The 25,693-nt window shown below is 40.5% G+C and overlaps 1 protein-coding gene across 1 annotated transcript; it reads left to right on the forward strand.

Moving 5' to 3' along the window:
* The first annotated feature begins 1,017 nt into the window (after positions 1-1,017).
* nphp3 (nephronophthisis 3) lies at positions 1,018-25,693 on the forward strand. Its single transcript, XM_056254180.1, has 27 exons — positions 1,018-1,399; positions 2,613-2,738; positions 3,013-3,163; positions 3,510-3,662; positions 3,754-3,887; positions 3,968-4,128; positions 4,987-5,164; positions 10,298-10,372; positions 13,135-13,290; positions 16,163-16,266; positions 16,361-16,475; positions 17,243-17,386; positions 17,914-18,011; positions 18,113-18,215; positions 18,296-18,378; positions 18,602-18,740; positions 18,828-18,992; positions 19,225-19,319; positions 20,023-20,145; positions 20,232-20,421; positions 20,502-20,743; positions 22,319-22,394; positions 22,492-22,619; positions 24,152-24,392; positions 24,554-24,679; positions 24,784-24,899; positions 25,485-25,693. Exons 1-27 carry the CDS (start codon positions 1,076-1,078, stop codon positions 25,648-25,650), a joined length of 3,912 nt encoding a protein of 1,303 aa, XP_056110155.1. The 5' UTR covers positions 1,018-1,075; the 3' UTR covers positions 25,651-25,693.

The raw sequence follows: 25,693 nt of genomic DNA on the forward strand, positions 1-25,693 counted from the left end.
GTATGATTTGTTTACCTTTATGGCTGATATGCCAGTAGAGTTTATGAACACGTTACTTGTCGATATATGTTCTGGGTCTTAAGATCGATATAAGTTTTGTCCAGGTTTATCGTCCTCGTCTCGGTTGGGTGGATAATTTTTCTTCACTCTGTCGTCTCCAGGATGACCGCAGGGTTCAAGACCGCAGTTTTAAGGTGATGCTTAAGCTTTATTACTTTAAATATGTAATTATAAAAAAAATATGCAGTCAATAAAAGTGTTTGATTTTGATGACAGTGTAAAGAAAAGTAGAAATCTACTTGTTAACATGTCCTGTTGTCCCACATCGTAAGATATTGTTTGTTTGCATAACTTCGTCACAACGTCTCATAAATGTTTCCATTTTATTATAATCTAAATTGCGAGACAGACACCATAAGTATGCATAAAGACTTGTAGTTTTTATGTGTGATTTAGCCTAGGTGTCTAAAATACTTTTCGGAGCAACTGTACTATGAAAATATTTCCATTACGTTAACTTGGTGAAAGAACTATTGACTTTTTGCTATGATAACAAAAGAGTTTTAAAAATGAATGCATAGTGCATTAATCATAGACCAAACATACCCAGTTTCTGTAAATATGATATTTACCCCCAGTTTCACAGACAAGGCCTAAACCTAGTCCCAGACTGAAATGCATGTTTGAGATGTAGTCTATTAACTGAAAGCAACTTGCACTGTATCTTAAAATATGTCAGTGTCATTGTTTTGTCTCAAGATAAACACCAGTAATGTTTTTTTTCCAGTAATGTCTTTTTTTTCCCTTCCATTTATAAAAGCTACTTAAATGCCCTTATTGAACTAAGGCCCAATCCTGGCTTAATCTAAGCCCTGTCTGTGAAACCGTGCCATGATATCTCCTTAAATAAAGCAAAACAAAACAAGACCTGTCATCCCTGCTGCTCTACTATTTTGGGACACAGTTTCGAAATTATACTTAAAGTTAACAATTAAAAGTGTTTCCTTTTTCCAACAGAACCAGAAATGCACATTCTGGAAGAGTGATCTAGCTGACTGACGTCTCATCAGTTGCTATGGGTACGGCATCCTCTCTGGTGAGCCCCGGTGAGGTGATTGAGGATGCATACGGTGGTGAGGGAGGAGAGGCATGTGAGATACCGGTGGAGGTGAAGCCAAAAGCACGTCTGCTGCGGAGCTCCTTTCGCCGCGGGCCTCGTGTCATCGGCGCCAGTTTCAAATCCACCGGATCGGTGGAACTGGAGTATGCGGCGGAGTATGAGCGCCTCAGGAAAGAATACGAGATCTTCAGGGTCAGCAAGAACAATGAGATCGCCTCCATGCAGAAGAAAGAAGCCAAGCTAGATGAGGAGAACAAGAGGCTGCGTGCTGAGCTGCAGGTTTGAGAGAGAATAAGATAATCTGACCTTTTTATGTGGGTCAATGGCAAATAAAAGTGGTGGCCGAAGAAATAAAGAAAAATCTTTTATAATCTAGTTTAAAACAAATGCCAAATTCTTCTTAGACATACTGTTTCAATTCATTTTTCTATTCATTCACTGTTTCTATTCGTTTTTTAATATGGCTTTGCAAAACTTTCACTCTATCTTCAAGAAAAAATGTATTTCTTAAAATTGAATGACTCTGAAAATGTAACTATTGAATAACAATTTATTACATTTCCCTACACTATGCACATGAGTGTACACAGCTTAATCTTTATTTACAAAAAGGTTTATATATTTTATAGGTAATACTAATTTATTTATTTTTCAAGTTAAAATTTATATACAGAATTTATAAATGTGTATATATATATATATATATATATATACACATTTATAAATTCTGTATATAAATTAAGAACATCTCATTGTTCTTAATTTTTAAATCTCTTAATTTTTACCAGAGCTGTATATATATATATATATATATATATATATATATATATATATATATATATATATATATATATATATACAGCTCTGGTAAAAATTAAGAGATTTAAAAATTAAGAACAATGAGATGTTCTTAATTTATATACAGAATTTATAAATGTGTATATATATATATATATATACAGCTCTGGTAAAAATTAAGAGACAACTGCAAAGTTGTCAGTTTCTCTAGATTTACTATTTATGTTTGCGTTTGAGTAAAATGAACATTTTTGTTTTATTCTCTGAAATACTGACAAAATTTCTTCCAAATTTCAAGTAAAAACATTGCCATTTAGAGCATTTATTTGCAGAAAATGACAACTGGTCATAATAAAAATATGCCATGTTTTCAGACCTTGAATAAATAAAACAAGTTTATATAAAAAAAATTTAAACAATTGAATAAATTTAAATCTAACCTTAAATTTGTTATAAAACGGGCAAAACCGTTTAAAAAAAAAAAGCAGATTTCTGCATGTTGGTTGCACCACATGACTTTGATTTGGTGGACAAAAGTTTTTCAAATATGAAAAAGCAGTGAAGCAGTTTTGTCGTTTTTCTTATGAATAATTATAACAGATTACGCCAAAATCACACCTTTTTTTTTCTTCAAGAATTTAATTCTTTTAATAATGTTTTCCCCTTCATTTTGATATCATTTTCTGGTTGTCAGGCTCTTCAGAAGACTTACCAGAAGATTCTACGAGAGAAGGAAAGTGCCCTGGAGGCAAAGTATCAAGCCATGGAGAGAGCTGCCACTTTTGAGCACGACAGAGACAAGGTCAAACGGCAGTTTAAGGTGTGAATCATTCTCTTCCCTCTTACACAGGAACATTAAGAACTGACATTTGTACCTTGCACAGTTCTAAATCTGCCCAAGCCCCCTCTATTTCCTTTTTGTTTAGTCTTATTTCTTTAGCCTATAGCTGTTCTAGTTTCAGTCTTCAGTTTTTCTACCATTCAGATAGATAGGACTTGGTCATGGATGCCCGATCAGACTTTCCTTGAAAGGGACTTTGATTCTTTACCTTACCTTTCCTTCATCTTCATCTCTGCCCTAAATCCCCGGGCAGATATTTCGGGAGACTAAAGAAAAGGAAATTCAGGATTTGCTGCGGGCTAAACGAGATCTGGAGTCAAAACTTCAACAGCTGCAGGCTCAGGGCATTCAGATTTATGATCCAGCAGACTCGGATTCAGACGACAACCACACCACTGTCACCAGTAAGAATGTGACCGATAAGTTTCACAATGGAAACTATATTTTTACACTTGATGATGTGATGTTATGATGTTGTGATGTTATGAAATGATGATGAATAATGTAGATTTCTCGCACTGATAACACTTTTCTTTGAAAAAGGAAGTTGACTCTTAGGTTCTCTTATTTGTCTAATTTAAAAAAAAAAAAAACGATCCATCCATTTATTAAAAAAGTACAACTTTTCTACTGTACCGCTAAATATTTTTAAGCATAATTTCACAAAACCCTGGATTGGAGCTTTATTGTGAAACCTAAGCTTTAAATCGAACCATCCAAGCTTTTATTGCAGCGCTATACTCTGTGCAGCCGCAGGAACACAGTGTGAGGACTGGAGTGGTGGTGTGTTGGGCAGCGAGCCGTCTATGGGCAGTATGATGCAGTTACAGCAGACACACAGAGGTCCGGAGTTTGCTCACAGTCTCATCGACGTGGAGGGGCCGTTTGCCAATGTCAGCAGAGGTGAGTTTGCACCAGTGTTTGTGTGTGTAGGTGTGCTTGTGTATGTAGGTGTGCTTGTGTATGTGTTGATGTTCGTGCCTGTGTGTTTCAGATGATTGGGATGCAGCCGTGGCTAGTCTGCTGCAGGTTTCTCCTCACGTCTCTCAGGCTCTGTGGAGTAACACAGTCCGCTGCTACTTCATATACACACAGGAGACCAAAGCAGAGCTGCAGACCTTTATACAGGTACACGTGCTCCGATAACACCTCTTATTTAAATACACTCATTCTCAGTTTAGCTACATGTATTTGTCTCTCTCTTTCAGACTCATTCTTTGAGGCTGCAGAGGTTTTGTGAGGGTTTGGGCTATTTCTGCCTGAATGTGTCATTTCCTGAGGAGAAGGCCGCTCTATATGCTGCTGAACGCAGGCAGGAGATCGAGAGGAGCTCTGTGTGTGTGCTGCTACTCAAGTCCTCAGTATCCAGGTGACACTCTGGGCCCTATAATACATGGCCCAATGCATCACCAGGCATGATGCAAGTGTTTTTTGCTAGTTTCAGCCCGACGCAGTTATCATTTTCATGTCCTGCGACACATTGTTTAAATGGCAAATGCATTTGCGCCTATTTTTGCGGCCATGGACGTGCTGGTCTGAAAATGAAGTGTGTTCAGGCGCATTGTTGGCGCATTGCTATTTTGAGGCAACTGAAATAGACTGTGCCATTGAGCATCAAAAACTTGGTCTAAAGTCAATGGCGCAGTATATATATTTTTGATATTTAAAGGGTGCATTAGTAATATAGGCGGGTGCACAACGCACGCGTACACTCTGCTTATTACACACAGGAACATGCAGCAGCACACAAACATGCCAAATATTAAAAATAAAAGGATTACAATGTAAAAGATTCATTTAGTCTACATAAAGATATGGTGGAATCCAGCTTGTCCCGTAGATGGTCTGCTTGCGTGCTTTAACCTCGCTCACGAGCAGATCTGTTTCCTCTCTGGAGAAGTGTTCAGTCTTTCCACTTGCAAATTCCGCCATGTAAATAGCAATCTGCCATGGCGCGAGTGCAACTGGCTTTTAAAGGGAATGGGAAATTACACTCTGATTGGTTTATTGCACGTTACGCCCAAAACACACCCATTACTCATTGAGAGAATAGGGACAACCTTTAGACCATGCGCCGAGCGCACAGACCATTTTTCCCGTCGTTAAACTAGCAAAAGTGGATTTGTGCGCTTTAGACCATGCGCTTATATCGCTAAAATAAAAATCTTTCTCACACTTTTTATGTTATCGTTGACATGAATCTCATGTAACTGTTTTGCTGTTTTAGTTGTGTTGTAGAGGACGTGGAGGAGGCGTTTGTGAAGACACCAGACTCTCGTCCTCTTTTGCTGTATTTGCGAACGGGTGACAGAAAAGGAGAAAAGGAGGAGGTGTCCACCCTCAGTCCAGCCACCAGAGACCTGCTGGAGAGAGTTAACAAAGCTGACAAAAGTGCCAAACTCAAGGTTTAGTCAATTATTCAAATGAGCTTAAAATTTCTTTTGATAGTTTTAAGGACAATTCACACAGCACCAACAGACGCTGACAATCACCAGATTACAGTACGTCACATCTCAGACATTCCAAGACCCAACAATCGCAGATTCAACATGTTCAATCGGCGAAAACGAGACAGACGCCGACAGACAAAACCCAATGAGGTGTCTGTTGTGGTTGTTTCCGTTGGAGCAGTGTGAATTGGCCTGTAGAAGTTTCTTCTGAAGATCCTAAAAACATTTTTTTTAAGTTTTAACAGGGTTCAGGGTTAACAGTTTTAAGGTTCTTAAAAAGATTCTAATGTTTTTGAAGTTTGTTTTAAGAATTCTAAAGATTCATCTGATGATTTTGTTTGTAACATATATATATATATATATATAGTACCAGCTTTTTGATGCTAATATTTAACCCTCCTAAGCTTTAAAAAAAGAAAGAAAAAAAAGAAAAGAGTACTGCAGTAAACACCGTAAGAGTGTAAGGTTTTTTTTTATTTAAATTATACGATATAACACTAGTTTCCCTGAAGTAGTAACTATAAAATAATACACTTTTTTGGGGATTTTAAGTAATATTATTTAGAACTTTAGAACTTATTTATCTATAAACTTCTCTATTTCATTATCATACCTGGCCTGGCCAAAAAAAGTCACTGTTTGGATTATGTTATGCTTCTAGCATGTTATATGTACGGACAGCCGGGAAAGACCGTCTGACGGCAGGAAAGATTGCACTAGGGGTGGATGGGCTAGTTACCCTCTCCACAGGTCCTCATACTGGGGACACCCTAACTAACTACGAGCACAAATAAAGAAAGACAGCCCGAAGGTCCACCGAGAGGCGGGATGGAAGATGGACCGAATAGGACGGATAACACGGAACCGACCGGCATGGAAACGACTAAAGAACAAAGGATCCTGAGGAGCTGCAGCTGCGGGTGGTCGAATGTGACAACTTACAGGGGCCTGCGGATACACCAAGGGAAGGCTAAATGCGGAGGGAAGGACCAAAGGCAAACTTGCACTGCGCAAGCAGGTCAGACAAGGAGACGTCAGAGCCGGGTTGAGCACCACAGCGTTACTGATTTCACCGTTGCGGATGGTCACAGGGAGGTGGAGCAGCCGCACAGGCCCAAAGTCAACAACAGGTGCACAGCCCAGAGCGTGAGAGTCACGCAGAGACCCCCAGCAGCAACCCATTAAGACAAGCAAAGGAGAGACCTACCAGACAAGGCAAAGTCAAATGGCCAAAATCCATCGAAAAAGCTGCCTGGGAAAGCTTCGACCAAGACCTGTACACCATCCTTGAGAATTCGCTACGAGGCAGTACAATCACCAAGCTAAACCTCTTTGGCAGCATTGTCTATGGGGAGGGCAAAGAGAGGTTTAGGGAGGTAATCCAGAGGAAGAACATCCCTAGAGAGGTGGGAAGGCGCGAGCAAGAGATTCACAAGCTTGTGAAGGAGAGGAGACTGCTTAGGAAGTCCTGGCGAAAAGCAGATGAGAATGAAAAGGAGGGTCTGAAAGCGCTCTGGGACCAGATCAGAAGCAGGCTTGCAACCCTGAGAAGGGCAGAGCGGATTCGGAAGCGAAGAAGTAAGAAAGAGAAGGAGCGAGCGAGTTTCTTTCGGGACCCTTTCAGGTATGCCCGAAGCCTGTTGGAAGAGAAGAAGAGCGGGAGGCTGGAAGCCACCGAACAGGAGCTTGAGGAACACATCAAGAAACAGCTAACTGATCAAGAAAAGAACATTCCTCTTGGGTCGCCTGGGCATATGCCTCGTCCTGCTGAGCCAGCCACTGAATTTGACATGACACCACCCAAATGGGCTGAAGTCAAGCTAGTGGTAGACAGGGCAAGGTCTGCCTCTGCACCAGGGCCCAATGGTGTGCCCTACAAGGTTTATAAGAACTGCCCCATGGTACTGAAGCTACTCTGGAGGCTGATGAGAGTAGCGTGGAAGGCCCAGAGCATCCCCTCAGAATGGAGTTGTGCAGTGACAACCTTCATCCCAAAAGAACAAAATTCCTGCAACATCAACCAGTTTAGAGGCATTGCACTTCTAAACGTGGAAGGGAAAATATTTTTTTCTGTGGTGGCCAAGCGTTTAACCAACTACCTCCTGAACAACTGCTACATTGACACCAGTTGCCAGAAGGCAGGCGTCCCAGGGTTCCCCGGTTGTGTGGAACACTCAACCATGATCTGGGAGCAGATTCAGACAGCCAAGCGGGAAAAACAAGATCTCCACGTAGTTTGGTTGGATCTGGAGAATGCCTATGGTTCCATTCCCCATCAGTTAATCACCTTTGCCCTGGAATTCTTTCACATTCCACCCAGCATTCGGAACCTCATCTCCAATTACTTCCGCAGCTTCACCGTTTGCTACACAACACAGGAGGCAACGTCAGGATGGCACCACCTAGAGAAAGGCATCGCAATGGGTTGCTCAGTCTCTCCCATCCTCTTCACAGCAGCCTTTGAAATCATTCTCATCGGCGGGAGACAGATGGTTCGAGGGGTGAGAGGACAGTCAGGCCAACGACTGCCAGCCCTGCGGAGTTACATGGATGACGTAACCGTCCTTCTTCAAAAAGCAGCCTGTACCAACCGGCTAATGAAGAGGTTTGAAGAACTCCTCAGTTGGGCCAGGATGAGAATAAAACCTGCTAAGTCCCGGAGTCTCTCTATACGCAAAGGAGCCAGAAATGATCACATCTTTTTCACAGTGAACAGTGAGAAGATCCCAATACTAGCAGAACAACCCATCCGGAGCCTTGGGAAACTATATACAGCCGACTTGTCAGATAAGCATATGGCTAATACAGTAATGCTACAACTCACCGAAGGTCTGATGCGGATCGACAAGAGCCATCTTCCGGGTAAATTCAAGATCTGGTGTTACCAGTTCACCTTATATAGGCGGCTAATGTGGCCTCTCAAGATGTGTGAGATAACCACCTCCAATGTGCAGAAGATGGACTCAAAAGCCAACAATTACATCAGGAAGTGGCTGGGCTTACCTCTGGGCCTCTCCAGTGTTGGTCTGTTTGGGAGGAATGCACTTCAACTGCCACTGAGGTCAATCCTGTTGGGCTACAGACAGGAGAAGGTGAGGCTTGTCCTAGAGCTGAGGAACTCGTCGGACCCATCTCTGCAGAACACCAAAGCCCCAGTCCGAACAGGTCGCAAGTGGAGGGCAGAACTAGCAGTCGACCAGGCTATCAGCAGGCTGAAACACCAAGAGATTGTTGGCAGGGCACAGTCAGGGAGAACTGGCCTGGGGTGGGGTACTGCTCCGAAAAGGTGGTCCAAAGCCACAAGGAAGGAAAGGAAAGAGCTAGTGATTTCTGAGGTGGTCAGGACAGAGGAGGAGAACTATCAGATCAAAGCCCTGAGCCAACGTCAGCAAGGACGCTGGACGACCTGGGAAGGAGTGATAAGCAGGACCGTAGGTTGGGCTGACATGTGGAAGATCCCCCAAGCCAGGCTGAGTTTCCTCATAAGGTCTACATACGACACCCTCCCAAGCCCCAGCAATCTTTGTCTGTGGTATGGCTCAGAGGAGAGCTGCCAGCTTTGCAATCCCCCAAATCCGAGCCTGCAGCACATCCTGTCAAGCTGCAAAACAGCACTGACCCAGGGTCGGTACAGGTGGCGACACGACCGAGTCCTGCGGAAGCTGGCAGAGATCCTGGAGATACGCAGGGCGGAATCAGCCTGGGAGCGCCTACCACCAAAAGCAAGGCGGCCGATCCACTTTGTCAGAGAGCGAGGAGGGGCCACCAAAATCACGCAACCACAGAGATCAGCCCTGGCAGGCAGTTGTGAGTGGAACCTGAGAGTGGACCTCGATCGGCAGCTCAGGTTTCCAACAGAGATCACCATAACCAACCTTCGACCAGATATCATTCTCTGGTCTGCCCGTCACCGGCCCCAAACTCAGGAAGGCCTTGAAAGACCTGGCCGAGGAGGCCGAGCAGGGAAGCTTTTGGCTTTGGTTAAGAAGGAAGGACCAGGCGTGGGGAAAACAAGGGTCCTAGGGTCAGCTGCAGGGGGCGGCAGGGAGACGTCCCTGCTGTTGCTCCACCACCGTGAGATGTTCCGGGAATAATGGAGCGAAACATCAATGAAGGGTGGCTCCCGGCTGATGACCCTGCAGCTACCCGCAATGGCACCGTCGGAGGTGCGGCAAGCAGAAATGCTTAGCAGGCAGTCACTTGCCTGTGCTACCACCTACCTATGTTTGCCAACAGTTCTTCTAACCCTAATTGATAGATTGTGTAGCTTTTCACTTCTTAAACAACCATGTAGGAAGACACATCATGGCCATATTCCAGGATGAAATGCACCTCTTGATGGAAATAACATCACAACATTTATTCCTTTTTTTTAGAGAGTAAATTTATGCAAATATTAGCAAATGCAATTTATGCAAACCTTTAGAAATTGACTACATTCATTTCATATAGTTGGTCAATTTTGACCGCGAACAGCCAATGTGACTTTTTTTTAAGACTCATTGAATAAAGTCCTTTTTTTTGGTTAGATTCCATATACTTAAAAAAAAAAGAAATACAGATAAAAACTTGCCAGCTGTGGCTGCCAGAATAATTCAGTAAAAATACAGTAAAAATGTAAACATATTTGCAGAACAACCTGGAAGTTTTACAGTAAAAAAAAAAAAAAAAACATAAACATAATAGCGCTGGTGGTAAAGAGAAGGCCACACAATACTTTTTCACAAGTTTAGAGAAATACTAAGATCTTGAAGGTGCACACAGTCTCATGCACACAAATACAAAACACCATCATGGTAACACACATGACTCTAAAATAACTATTAACTATAACTATTAATTTAACAACATAAAATGTAACATAACTGATAACAAAAATCTTTGAAGAAACATAATTATTAAAATGAAAAACCATCAAATGTGGTGACAACTTGTCACTGGAAATGTCAGTTTATGGCTTTTCACTGTAAATTTTAAGATGATTTGTTCTTTTTTACTTCCAAAAATGGTATAAGATATTGTGAGGTGTGCAGTTCACTTTTATTCGTTGTTTTTGATGAATTATTCTTTGCTGCGTGTTTTCTGCAGGTAGTGGATCATGCAGGCTCTGTAGAGGAAGGAGCTTCTCTTATCTCCTCTCAACTTGAAAGAATTATCAAACAGGTACGCACACACACAGGAAATCACAAGTAGGTGTTCTGGTTAATAGCATGTTGAAACTTGTAAGTTCCCTCACAGATTATGCACTATTAATATGTCAACTTAAACTGTCAACTTAAAACTTGGTAAATATTAGGCAATACAGATATTGGTTTAAACTTTTAGCATTTTACTCATTTTACTCATTGCTTATCAGTTTCACCCAAGTATTTTACAAATATTTGATATATGATAATAATATACAGTGAACTTGAATAGGTTTTTATATGGAAGTAAAATAATGCCAAATGTTTTTGAAACAAAAAAGCCTGTTGAATTGCACTACTTGAAAAAATGTGCATTGCATTAACCATGCTTGCATTTTAATGCATTGTGTTTTTAGGGCTTGCATTTTTATGGGCTGAAATTCAGCATGGTTTAATATTTAAGATGTGAATATTTCAATTCAAAACATTTCAAACACATTTTCATTTTTTTAAATTCAATAATCCATATTCACCTTTCATATTTCACTTCCAAAATATTAAAACTGTTTAAAAATACAACCTATAATATTCAACAGGCAATTTTTGGTCCTTTTTATTTCGCTTTGCAAATTCGCTTCCACAAATTCAGTGGTTCAAATTCGACAGTAAATTCAACGTTGACATCCAGGAACCCCAGGAAAAGCAGTAGATTACCGAGCATAATCTCCATCTGCTGTTAGTTGATCTCACCAGCAGGAGGTGCAAGCGTGTGTTGTTGACGAAGACCAGAGCAACAGTTAGAGCAAGCCATTCATTCATAAAAACTAATTTACAGCAATTTAAGTGTATTTGTGTATATTTTTTCGTCATTATTATGATGGCTGTTTTATGTTATATTCCGTGTCTTCACGAACACTGAAGTCCTGTGCAGCCTATATGCATCTTTCTCCACCGTGAACGAGATTATAATGTTATTCCCCCGATGCGGATGTACAGATCCAATGTTACATTTGAGGTAGACATATGCAATATAGAGTTTGCAACATGTAGGCATATTTATATATACTGTATATATAAGAGAAGAGAAGAGAAAGGGTTAGTATTAATTGATCAAGTGTTGATTTTATGCCAGTATATCACTGGGAAACGCTAAGCATGAAACTTTGTGCGTTTAGTTCATAATCTGAGTCCATCTGCTTGCCTGTAGCCTATATAGTACAGCCTACATGCCCAATATGGTGCGAGTTTGGTCTTTTATATCACTGTATTAGTCCATTAAGCTACGATATCCTTGAGTATGATGAGGTATTGTGGGAAACCGATTATAATCCCGTTCATGGTAGAGAAAGCTGATAACATGTAGGCTACACAGGGAAAGTAACAAGGAAAGTTATTGAATAAAACATAAACATAGCTTTTGTGTCTTTATCATCTTTTCCCCATACTGACCCAGTTAATCATCACAAAAACTTAATGCATGCTTAATTGCTGTAAATGAGTTTTTATGAATGAATGGCTTGCTCTAACTGTTGCTTTGGTCTTCATCAACAACACACGCTTGCACCTCCTGCTGGTGAGGTCGACTAACAGCAGATTATGCTCGGTAATCTACTGCTTTTCCTGCGGTTCCTGGATGTCAATGTTGAATTTACTGAATTTGAACCACTAAATGGTGCAATAATTGGTATTGGCTACTGCTTTTATTATTGCTTGATACAAATTTTACAATTTCAATTTAATTCTTGTGGTTTTATTCCGCTCTTGATTCAATTTGGATACATATTATAAATATAGGCTACAGTAGATGTTAATTTTTCTCAAGAAAGAAAATCGCACCTAATGCTGTAAACATAGACTACAGAGAGCCCTTTCAGCTAATATTAAAGGTTAAAAATAACAACTCAAATTAAATATAGGCCTAATGCGTTTTTTATTACAACAACTTTATAATATTTTAATGATATAAGTAAAAAATATAATAAATATTTAATATAGTGCACATATTTAGCAAAATACTCATTTATACTAATACTAAATATATTATAAAATACTAATTTTTTTCTAGCCAACTTACGTGCTATGGTCATTAAATGGCTTTCCTGAGGTAAATGTAACGTTATGTGACATTGTAGTCTACTCCAGCTATTTTATTGACCTCTTTCTGCGGTTAAAAAACGCTGATTGTTCTATTACAGTACGTATGAGGCATATGCATTTCGGTAAGTTACTGTATCTTTCAATACGCACCTATTGCTCATTCGTGTTTATTTACTATTAACTAGGCTTGTGAAGAGAGATGGTCGGTTCACGTGCCATTTGAACTGAGGCGCTACAGCGATCTGTCACATTTAAAAGCGCCAAAACGATATTTATTGTTAGAATTTCGTAATAAAATTGACAGAATCTGAGAGCTGTGAATTTGTTCCATATCAAAAGTAACCTTCTCTGTGTAGTCTGTCGGTGTCAGTGTCCTCTTTGCTTCACGATTTTTCTCTGCGTGAGAAAATGAATGTGTGGCGTGAGTGCGTGTGAAAAGGGTCAATTGTGTGAGTCTCACGGTCAATGCGTGAGAGTTGGCAGCTCTGGATATAACATTTACCGATATGCCATTAAACCAGCAGCTAAGTTTAAAAAAAACACTTTGAAAATAACCCAGCGTATGCGTAAAAATATATGTATTGTTTAGAGTGTGGTTCACAATTTGAGGTTCTGAAAGAGGAACTTTGTAAGTTTCTTTGTAAGTTTGCCTAATTTTCAACAGAAAGATACATTTTTACAAGATTCTCTCTCTGTCTTCAGGAGTTGTTGGGATTGGAGTTAGAGGAGAGTGGGGCGGAGGAGGAGAGGGAAGAGGAAGACTCTGGTGATGTGCTGTGGGATCTTCATGATGAGCAGGAACAGATCGAGGCATTCCAGCAGGCCTGTAGCGCTGCTGCAAAATATAGCTTCCAGAAGGCATGGCCGCTATAATTTTCTTTATTATTGACTGATTTTACATGCACCCTCATAATGCGATTATAATATAATTAAGGTAATATTGTGATTAAACTCTACCTCAAGTAAACACAATACTTTAATCAAATTGAAGCAATTAAGCTCATAATCATAGGAACCTTAATTGTATTAAAATATGTGGCAAATGTTGATTTTAATCACAATAAACAGGCATGTAAACACTGTAATCGAATCGATTCCATTCTGACCAAAGTGTACACGTGTTTGTGACTTTTATGGATGATGTGGTCATGCACAGATTCGTAAACATGAACACTGTCACACTCATGTCTTGTTCTATATAGTTTCAATGTTATGTTCCATTTAGTTTCTTTCTCATGGATTTCCTTGTCACTCTTTTGCTTGAGTTCTAGTTCATTGTTTGTTTCCATCCTTTCTGATTAGTTCTCACCTGTTCCCTGTTTCTTTGATTACCATCCTCTGTTTACGGTATTTAAGCCCTTAGTTGTTTGAGTTCAATGGTTCTCAACCTTTTTCAACTCACAGCCCACACAACCAAACACACATTTCCGCGGCCCACTGCAAATATTTTAACTGACCCCGCTATTTGTGTCGGGTTGGTAACTGAGCACTTAGAAGCAAAGATTGTCCATCTTTATTGAATAAACTGGCAATGAACAGAAAATGTAGATAACGGGTCACCAAGCCTTGAGAGACTTGGGCTGGCACTGCTCAGGAAAATGGGAAAACCAGATTCAGGCAGAGGTATGCAGCGGGTAGACCATCAGTGGAGCAATCAGTCAGAGAGAACAGGCAGAGCAGGGTCAAGACGAGCAGAGTAATAGAAATATCGATATACTTGCAGTCCGCCTGCTTCTTCTCAAGCAGGGAGATCACTCCCTCGAGGATCACAAGAGGGATTTCTTAAAGTTCCTCACTATCCCGACCGGTCGAGGTCACGCCTGCCCATAGAAGGTCCTCGAGAAAGCTTCGCTGCATATGCGGAGTGGGTGCTGGTTCAGTGCGAATCCTCATAGACCGTCTGCCTCGCTAATGAGGACAACATCCCACTCTGGACCTAGAGTCCAGCCAGCTGAACTCTACTACAGCTGATCACCCTGTAGCCCAAGACTGGTTGCCCACTGAAGCTAAGCAGGGCTGAGCCTGGTTAGTACCTGGATGGGAGACCTCCTGAGAAAACCAGGTTGCTGCTGGAAGAGGTGTTAGTGAGGCCAGCAGGGGGGTGCTCACCCTGTGGTCTGTGTGGGTCCTTACGCCCAAGTATAGTGATGGGGACACTATACTGTCAAAGAGCACCGTCCTTCGGATGAGACGTTAAACCGAGGTCCTAACTCTCTGTGGTCATAAAAAATCCCAGGATGTCTTTCGAAAGAGTAGGGGTGTAACCCCGGCATCCTGGCCAAATTTGCCCCTTGGCCTCTGTCCATCATGGCCTCCAAATCATCCCCATATATATACTGATTGGCTTCATCACTCTGTCTCCTCTCCACCAATAAGCTGGTGTGTGGTGGGCGTTCTGGCGCAATATGGCTGCTGTCGCATCATCCAGGTGGATGCTGCACATTGGTGGTGGTTGAGGAGATCCCCCCCTTCTATGTAAAGCGCTTTGAGTGCCGAGAAAAGCGCTATATAAATGTAATGAATTATTATTATTATTATTATTTTACTTGTTCAGCCCGGTCCCAAGTCGTCTTCGTCTCTGCTGGTTCAGCCCAGTCTCAAGTCATCTTTCTTGTCGCAGGTTTTGCCCAACTCCAAGTCAACCTTCTTCGCCATTGGCTCTGGCCAGCTCCAAGTTGCCTTTATCGATATTGGTTCTGTCCAGCTCCAAGACTCCTTTGTCTTGCTGAGCCTCCCTCTCCCTCCTCCTCTTCCTACGTCCAAACCAGTTCCTTGGCCTCCCTTCTCCCTTCAGCACCCTTGGCTCCTCAAGTGGTTCTGCCCTGCTGCTCGGATCCACCCTTGGGCTTCCGAACCATCAGCTCCGCCTCGGTTTGAGGATCCTTCAGCTCCACCTTGAGCCTCCAAGCAGACCCTCGGCTCCACTGTGGTCTGTTATCCCTCAGGCTCCACCATGGCCCTCTAGGCCTTTTGTGTCACCCTGGGTCTTCGGCTCTGCCTGGGTCTCCACTCATTGCAGCTTCACCTCTGTTGATCAGGCTCCTGATTCAATCTTGGCTCCTCCCTCAATCGGCTCTGCCGTGGGCCTTTGTCCTGGCTCTGCTGTAGGTCATCCTCTGGTTCCTCCCTCAGTCGCATCCTAACTGGCTTATCCCTCCACTGTCACCGCCTTGATGTTTCCCACTGTCAGCCCCTACTCAGTTACATCTGTTTCCAGTTCCACATACTCTTCTGGAACCCCCTCCATCCCGCTTCCTCCACATTTTGGGATTTATACATGCTTCCTGTGACAAAGGCATCACATTCCTTTGATGTGGGTTCATCGTTTGTGCCGGGCATTGGAAAATGTCAATAATGTTGGTAAAAACAACCACAATTCTTAGTGGATAATCAGAAAAATGAAAATTGCATTTAAACGGGAGTGAAGAGGTTTGCTCATGTCATCAAAACATCTTACTGCGTCCTTACTCTAATTAATGGAAATAATCACATTATTGGTCCATATATAATTGAGTTATTGATAAAGTTTTTTAACTGAGTAGGCCCACTAGAAATCTGAGAAAAAATCTGTGGGATTCTGTGTGTTTGATGAGAGCTGAAAGTGCAACACTCATATGGATGGGTAAAAGTATTATCAGAGCAACTGAATGTTAAATAAACTGTGCACAAATGGCAGGAAATGTGTACTGTAAATACTATGAGTTGAATGCGGTATTGGTTCTTTTCACAGTATGTCGACCGACTCAATGACATGGTAGCTGCCCCTCCTCCCACTCCACCGCTGCTGGTGTCTGGTGCACCTGGATCGGGCAAATCTCTTTTGCTGGCTAATTGGTTATTTCATCTTAATTCTAAATATAAGGTATTATTGCACAATAATTATGTAGGTCAATTATCACACAATAAGCAATTTGTCATTTCTATGCAGGATAGAGTTACAGCAGAAACACTCTCCCAATACTCTCATCCTTTATCACTTCACGGGACGTCCGCTCTCTACCAGCACAGACCCTGTGCTCATCATTAAACGCCTCACAGTGAAGGTGAGACACACACACACACACACACACACACACACACACACACACACACACACACACACACACACATTTCACTCTGTTAGGCTCTTTAAACTGTAAAAGAACAGAGGCGGACTGTAGAATAAATTTCTTTGTAACTAGCGCTTTATTACATGCAGCCTGCAGTATTGGAGGCTATTGGCACTGGAATTTTGTTTTACCATTGGCAAATTTAACCCAAACATTACCAAAATCCTGGGTTGTCTTGTTTCACACTGTTCATACTTGGCTTTGGGTGGTTGAGTTACAAGATTTACACTACATTTGTAAACCCTGGGTTAACACTCTTATATGCATGTATACAAGCTGTGACAATATTGCCATGTAAAATGTTCTGTTAATATTAAGTCTTCTGAAGCACTCCAGTTAACATGTTTGGGAAGGTGTAAATAACCACAAGATCCATACAGTCATGCAAGTAATTCAGAAGAATGAATGGAAGTTCAGGAAGCGATGAAATATCTTGATGAAATATTCTTGAAATATACTTGCAGCCCTGTCACAACCTGAAGCCCTGACACATCATCATTGCATGCAGAAAGAGGAAGTCTAACATTTAATAAGGTTAACTTCATTTCGTTGGTGGTGGTTTTAGTCTCCTGTAAAGGGTTTGGTTTTTACTGTAGAGGTGAATGTTACATAAAGGGTTTATAGGCACACAATTTAAGCAAAGTTAACTGAACCTAAAACTTTCCTCTGAACCACTTTTTCCACCTATATCATCCCTGTAGCTGCTCCAGCATTTCTGGTCTATCTCCGGCCTCTCGATGGACCCTTCTAAGATCCTCGAGGAGTTCCCACGCTGGCTAGAGAGACTTTCCGCACGCCACCATGGCAACATTATAATCATCATTGACTCAATTGACCAAATACAGGTAACGCTTCCTTACATTAACTTCCTCATTGAGCTGTGGTGTGATCATGTTTAGAGATCTCTGCTACTAAAGAAACACAACAAAACACCTACATGAGTTCAAATCAATTGATTTTACACTGTCACTTTGTCATAACAGTTTACATAATGCTAAAATTGCATAGATAGATGGATAGATCAGATAGATAAGATAGATACTTGCTCCAATCAATCAATCTATCTATCTTATTCCCTCCTATTTTTACATTTTGCTGTTATTTAAAAAAAAAAAAAAAAAAAATTATACTGTACATTATAATGTTGCCTAAATTCACTTTACCATTTAAAATGCTTTATTTTGTTTTTAGTGTTTAGTGTTAATTTATTTAGGCAAAAATAGTATAGAATATTTTGTTTATTACTGGTAGCCATTTATCAGTTGTTGACCATAGCATAAAAATAAATATCAGCATATCGTTATCTTGCCAAATTTGAATATCTAATAATGTTCTTCAGCATGATTCAGTTTGTCATTTGTGTATTTCCCAGAATGCCGAGCGGCACATGAAGTGGCTGATTGATCCTCTTCCTGCTAATGTGAGAGTTATGGTGTCAGTTAATGTGGAGACCTGCCCACAGGCATGGAGGTTAGTGATGCACAAATACACATAACTAATTTGATTTCAGATATTATGAATGTATTCAATAATATACATAGGACAATCACCAAACATACAAAACTATTTAGATTGTGGCCCACACTGCACCTGGACCCACTCAATCCTATAGAGGTGAAGAGTGTCATCAGCACAGAGTGTGTGAACACCGATCTCAAACTCACTAAAGATCAGGTAAACATTAATGTCAGCCTGTGTTCATCTGTATTTATTTATGTGGTGTTTGAGTATCTGTCTGTACTGCTGTCAAACAGGAAAAAAAGTTGGAGAGACACTGTCGTTCAGCTGGAACATGCAATGCACTCTATATCTCTCTACTGGCCAGACTTATTACACAGTAAGTAGATGTGTGAGTGAGTGGATTGTGGATTTGTATAGTGTTTGTTATTCTGTGTCTACTTAAAATATATTTCTTATTTGGTATTTGTATTTATGGCTCTGTGTGTGCATGCAGTTCTCTTTTATGTATACCAGTTTTTGCATATCTATATACCGTAAGTCAGTGCATTTATAGAGTGGTGTGGGAATGAAAAAAGAAAGATTGAAGTTTAATCTGTCAGTTCCAGATCCTCCTGGACGTTGGACATGACTCTACAACAGTGCGCGTTGTGTCAAGACACAGTATCACTATACAGACTGGGCCTGAAGTTGGCTTTAGACTCACTCAGCACAGATAAGGAAAAAAACATCATGAAAGAGGTGACCTGAAGCAGAGAATCACTCAAAAACCACGTCAGTGCACAATTTACTGTTTACTGTTATTAATTTGTATTTATCCTCATGCAGTTATTGTGCCTGGTATGTGCCAGTCACAACGGCATCAGTGAATCAGAGGCTTTGGAGCTGTTCCCAGACCTCAGTTTTCCCGCTCTCACCTCACTACTCTACAATCTGGAGAGACTCCTCATCATTACTTACGCCTGTGGACTCATTCGCTTTCAGCACCCACAGGTGTGTATGTCTCTGACTCTGACCTAACTGTACAAAAATGTCCTCACAATTTAGCTATATTTGGCAAAAACATGGGTGAATTTCAGTGTGTGAAACTAAATATGGTACTGTGATCTTTCTTGGGTGAAGATCTCACTTTCACATTGACGGAGAAATAACTGAAACAGAAGTAAATTTAAGTGAAACTGGTTTGTGCTGGTGTACTGTATGTGCAACCGTGTGTCATTTCCAGGCTTGTGAAGCGGTCAACCAAGAGTTTCTGGATGGGGGCAAATGCTGTGGATCCTACAGAGAGAAAATCATCCAGTTCTTTAGTCAACAGCTGGAGTAAGAACATCTCTTACCCCGGGTTTCACAGACAAGGCTTAATCCCAGACTAAAATGCATGTTTGAGCTGTTTTAACTGATATTTCAAATTCATCATTGTATTGTCTCAAGATGCACACCAGTAATGTTTTTTTCTAAGACACGTTTATAAAAGCTATTTAATGCCGTAATGACTAAGGCCTAATCCTAGCTTAATCTAAGCCCTGTCTGTGAAACCAGGCCTGTATGTGTATTGCAGGGATGTGATTTTTATTTTTATTTTTTATAAATGGTACCATGTTTATTTACAAGCGAGCACCTCATGATCAAGTGTTTAACATGTCTCAGAGCGTTGTTTTGGTTCATAATATTATTGTACTGTAAAATAAAAGTATATAATAATTATAATACAATAATCATTAAATTTTTATTTCACAGTACAATAGCTATAGTATTATTGCATTAGCAATTTAATTTTGATAATTAAATAATAATTAAATTAAATAAATAAAAATTCAAAAAAATAATATTTATATTATCATAATCATTGTTGTGGTTTGATATTGTTATTGTCATTATTATTGTACATAGTCATGTTGAATGGGGGTAAAAAGGTTTTCTGACCTAAGCTGATCACATGCCTGATATTGTCTAGGAACAAAGCATTTATCTAAAAATAGCTGCCATTTTAAATTGTTTTGTTGAATATTTTTTGACGGTTCAGGCAAGACAGAGTGACATGGAGGGTGGCTGATGAGTTGCCATGGTTACTTCAGCAGCAGGAGGATCGAAGTAAACTCCAGATGAGTCTGCTTAACCTGTTTGTGTCCCAAAACCTTTACAAGAGGTGCATTCTCATGTTCTTGCTCTATATCTTCTTCTGTATGTCTGTAAATGTGTCTGAAATAACATCTATCTGATGTGTGTTCTTAGGGGTCATTTCTCAGAGCTGCTGGCGTACTGGCAGTTTGTTGGTAAGGATAAGAGCTCGATGGCGACAGAGTATTTCGACTCATTGAAGGAGTTTGAGAAGACATGTGAGAGTGAGCAGAGCATGAGCCGACTGGCCAACCTGTACGAGACGCTGGGCCGTTTCCTCAAAGACCTGGGACTGCTCAGCCAGGTGATGCAGACAAAAAGACTGATGGTCATCTGTATTTAATTTTAAAGTGTGTATAAACGATGTGAATGTGTTGTTTCAAGGCGGTGGCCCCCTTGCAGCGCTCCTTAGAGATCCGTGAGACGGCTCTGGACCCGGACCACCCAAGTGTGGCTCAGTCCCTGCACCAGCTGGCTGGGGTTTACGTCCATTGGAGGAAATTTGGAAACGCAGAGCAGTTCTACAAACAAGCTATGGAGATTTGTGAAAACGCTTATGGCCCCGAACACAGCACCGTCGCTAGAGAACTAGACTCGCTCTCGCTCCTCTACCAGAAACAAAACAAGTACAGAACTTTTTTCTTGTAGGTGTTGTAAGCGATTTCTGAGAATCATAATTGAACACTGTTGATATTTGAAATCAATCCAAACAAACCTTCATTGCTCCGCCTTCAAAATACACAAACATGCAATCCAAGTGTGGATGTCTCTTTATCATAGCAGAAGCGAAGCAACATAAAGCTTCGCAAAAATTAAAGCGAAGATGATGAACGAACGACAAGGAAGAACAAAAAATCAACATACAGTATATACAGGCAAGAGTTCATTGTTATTCATATTATGCAGCACACCAGCTCCAGAGATGACCAGTGTTACTCTCATAAGGAACAGAAACAAAGCCACCACTGCGTCTGTTTTCAGGCCTTCCCGCTTAGGTCTCTCCAGGGCTGAAAAGCTTTTCTAATATTAACATGCGTCTTAAAGCTCTTGCCTAATCATAGCCCTTCCTTTTCCAGTGATATTCCTCTGACCATTTCTCTTTTGTGATGTCTCTAAGGCATCTCTCTTTCTACTGTCTTTCTTCAAATTTCCCTCTTGCTCACTCTCTCTCCTACCTCATCATGAGTGTATACGCCCCCTACTGCTGATTGGCTACAAGTGTGTTGTGGTGCTCAGTCTGATCTACTTTCAACAGCAATTCTCAGAAATCACTTACTTTAATTTCATACTCTGGAATGCAGATATTACAGAGGCTTTGTTCCAAAATCTAGTGAGCTGTCTCTGTCTATGTAGGTAACTATTTCTAAACCAGCACCCTATTTGAAATTGATGACTAAACTGAAACCCTTTACATAGCCAGCAAATAAATTCAAGAACCATGGAAAGCTAGTAAATGTGGAAATATCAGGAAATTAAAAAAATTTGATTTACAGGCCTGGAAAACTTAAAAATAGCTAAATAGTATGATAGTCATTTTTTTTTTTTATGTTTTTGAAAGAAGTCTCTTATGCTCGCCAAGGGCAAAACATATGGTAAAACAGCAATATTGTTAAGTATTACATTTTAAAATGACTGATTTCTATTTGAATATATTTTAAAATGTAATTTATTCAAATGACAAAGCTGAATTTTCAGCAGCCATTACTTCATTCTCAAATGATCCATCTGAAATCATTCTAAAACAGTTGAAACAGTTTTCCTGCTTAATATTTTTGTGTAAAATGTGATGCTTTTTTTCAGAATTCTGATGAATTGAAAAATCAAGAGAACAGCAATTATTTGAAATAGATTTTTTTAATGAATATCTACTGTCACTTTTGAATGTGTCATTGCTGATTAATTTCTGTATAAAACAAAATCTTACTGACCCCAAACTGTATATTTTAAACTGTTCTTTAATTTCCTTGCACATTAAATGCACATTTGACACATGATGCTGCATTCAGCTAAAATAAGAAATTTTTAAAGGCAGCATAATTTTACTACCTTTACTACTACTACCTAAAAGTAGGCAGCTCTCTATGGTTTGGAACAGATTCCTTTAGACCCTTTGTTCGTGAATAAGTAAAACATGGGGTTTAATACATTATATTAACATCATATACATTATACAAAACAAATTCTGTTTAAATTTGATCTAGATATGAGCAGGCTGAGAAGTTGAGAAAGAGATCAGTCAAGATCAGACAGAAGACGGCACGACAGAAGGGCCACATGGTGAGTAAATGCCAAATAGTAACTTTTAGGCACATTTGGTCCTACTCAATGGAGTGTGAATTCTGAGAAGTGAAAAACTTGTGTGTGTTCTCTCTAGTTTGGTTTCACACTTTTGAAGCGACGGGCACTGCAGTTGGAGGAACTGACTCTTGGCAAAGACTCAGCAGATTGTGCCAAGACTCTAAATGAGCTTGGAGTGCTTTATTACCTACAGAACAACCTGGAGTGAGTAAATCATCATTTCATACAGACCAGTATATGTGAAAAAGGACATAGGGTTCCCACACATCCTAGAAAATCTGGAAAACCTGGGATTTTGCAATAAATTTTTCCAGTCATGGAAAATGAGAAAAATATCTAAATGCCCTGTAAAATAACTATTTGTCTTGGAAAATATTTTTGTGTTATAAAATGTTTCACTAAACAATTTTGTACACATTTAGGGTTAACTTAAGTGTTCACAATACCAAAATTTCAGTAGCCATTACAAATATCAGTAAAATGCAACTATTCTTGATACAAATTGATTTCTTTTCACATCATAAAATGTTTAAGCATTTTTATATTTTGTATTTTTGTGAATATTTTGGACAGTATGAATAGTTGCACACAAAAAAATAGTTGGATTTCCTTCTCAACTGTAGTTTTTTTCCAGCATTAGCTGTAGACCATATGGGGATGTCCAATTTTTTCTGTTTGTTTGTCATCAATGCATGGGCAAAAAGAGTGATGCCAACCCAGGTTACTGGACAGTTCAAAACTACAGTTTTTGCAAGCATTGCTCCCCATCACGGTGACTTCTGATTTGAGTCATGCTGAGAAGCTGGTTTGTTTTCATTGAAGGGTTAATTTTTATGACAGGAAGTGGCATGTTGCAGCTGCATTGTTTGTCCTGCGGTCTTTAGCATCCTTGTTTGCGCGTCCGCCTCCCACGTCAGAGACCCCGGTTCGAATCCTGTTTGGAGCGCGTCGAGTAGGACCACAACTCTTGTTCGGTCATATCTGGGTGCAAATTGATCACAATCTTTAGGTTTGCTGTTCCTGTCGCAGGCCTCTCTACACCGCAGAACTTCCCCAAAGTTTGAGATGGCATCATATATAGCAAACCTGTCACTGGGCCTTGCTAGGGCCTTAATAGTAATTTGTTGGGCCCATATGATGTGCATTGGTTTGCCCAATATCTCCAAAAAATTCTGAATCTCAAGGGCATTTTTTGCATCAAGGCAGTGTTCAAAGGTCAAAAAACCATATACCCACGAGACCGGTTGCTTATTGTATTTCTGCACACTCGCAAATAACAGATTGGTCCGAATGGCTTACAACCCTTGTTCATTTACAACTGAGTGTAAATTATTCTCAAGCAATGACCCCTGGTCTTTTGGTTGACCATTATCCTCTCCTGAAAACCAATTTTAGGACATTGCCATTTTGATTGTCCTTCAAAGAAGATTGTTCACAAAAAGCTCTTTGTACAATGCACAGTTGCAGTGTAGAACTCACAAAAGAAGAACTCATCTGATCACGGAATAATCACAGCAGTGACATCATAGCATGACATTCCATCCTCTGAGTATTAGGAGGTATTGCACTTGTTGGGCACATAAATAAGCCTTTTCAGAAATGGACACTTCTTTTCAACTCTCTTCAAGGCACAAGTTTTATTAAATGAGTTTGTAAACCAGTAGTAGTTTATTTACAATATGCATTTCCCATTTGCAGTCATATAATAGCCATTTTATTGTTTTTTTATAACCCAGCGCCGCAAAGATGTTCTTGACCCGATCCCTGGAGATGCGTCAGCGCGTGTTGGGGCCAGATCACCCCGACTGTGCCCAGTCTCTGAACAACCTGGCCTCGCTCCACAGCGAAAGAAAGGAGTATGAGAATGCCGAGGAGTTGTACGAAAAAGCACTAGACATCCGCAAACGAGCGCTCGCCCCAGATCACCCATCTCTTGCCTATACCCTCAAACACTTGGCAATGCTCTACAAACGCAGGGTGAGAAACCACAGGAAAGACACCAGCTCTGCAGAACATGTAGCAATCAAGTGGCGATTATGCATAGATTATTTTTGCAATGTTTTGTCTTTTTAATATTGTTAATGAATTCCTGACCCTTTTTAATTGGCTGTATGTATGTGTGTGTGCGTGTGTGATAGGGGAAGCTGGAAAAGGCAGTTCCTCTGTATGAACTAGCTCTTGAAATCAGAGAGAAGAGCTTCGGGCCCAAACACCCCAGTGTGGCCACTGCTTTGGTTAACCTTGCAGTGCTCTACTGCCAACTAGTGAGAAAACATCTCAGATTTCGGCCACATGTTGATTTGTAAAACTATCCGGTCCACTCTGTTATTTGATGATGTGACTCATGGGATGTGTGTTTATGTTGCAGAAGCAGCACAGTGATGCACTGCCTTTGTATGAGCACGCTCTAAAGGTATACGAGGACAGTCTTGGCCGACTGCACCCGCGTGTCGGAGAGACTCTAAAAAACCTGGCTGTACTAAGGTTAGCCATATTTTATTAGCTCAGCTGTGCCAATTCATGGCACAATCGTTTTAATTCAATTCAATTTGAGTTTATTTGTATAGTGCTTTTTACAATGCATATTGTTTCAAAGCAGCTTTACAGAAAATGCTTCTTTCAGTATTACAGTTATGAAGTATTCTGACAGATGAGCGAATCAAAGTAATGTCGATATGACAGTAATGTACAGCTATAATGTAATACATATAATATTACAATGCAAGGATAATATGACAGTTTTGAATGCTGATCCAAAGTTGGCATCATCTGGACTCTTCGCAAGGGTTGGCATTGTCTGTAGTCTTTTCAAAAAGAATAATATTTACATCACTCAAATATGGAGTGCTTCAAGGTTCAGTATTAGGCCCCCTGCTGTTTTCATTATGCTGTGCCTTGGAAATATTGTTTTTTATTTTATTTTATTGTAAATAATATATTTGAATGTAAATAATAGAGAAAAAGTATTGTCTAAACCATATCCATCATGACTTGGACCAGTAAGTAGCCACATGGCAACTATCCAGAACACCCTAGTAACAGCACCATTGCAACCACTCTCTTTTTCAGCTATGAAGAGGGAGATTTCGAGAAAGCTGCTGAACTGTACAAGCGAGCAATGGAAATAAAGGAGGCAGAGCCATCTCTGGTGTGTGGTAAGGCCCCCTCACATCACTCATCCAGCGGCGACACCTTTAGCCTGCGAAGCCCCGCCCTTCCTCACGCCTCAAGGTGACACCTGAACGGGACCCCTCAACACTTAACTACGGTGTACTCTG

This window comes from Rhinichthys klamathensis, unplaced genomic scaffold (genome assembly GCF_029890125.1).
Source record: "Rhinichthys klamathensis goyatoka isolate OS25496 unplaced genomic scaffold, OSU_Roscu_1.1 h1tg000110l_1, whole genome shotgun sequence".
Classification (NCBI taxonomy): domain Eukaryota; kingdom Metazoa; phylum Chordata; class Actinopteri; order Cypriniformes; family Leuciscidae; genus Rhinichthys; species Rhinichthys klamathensis.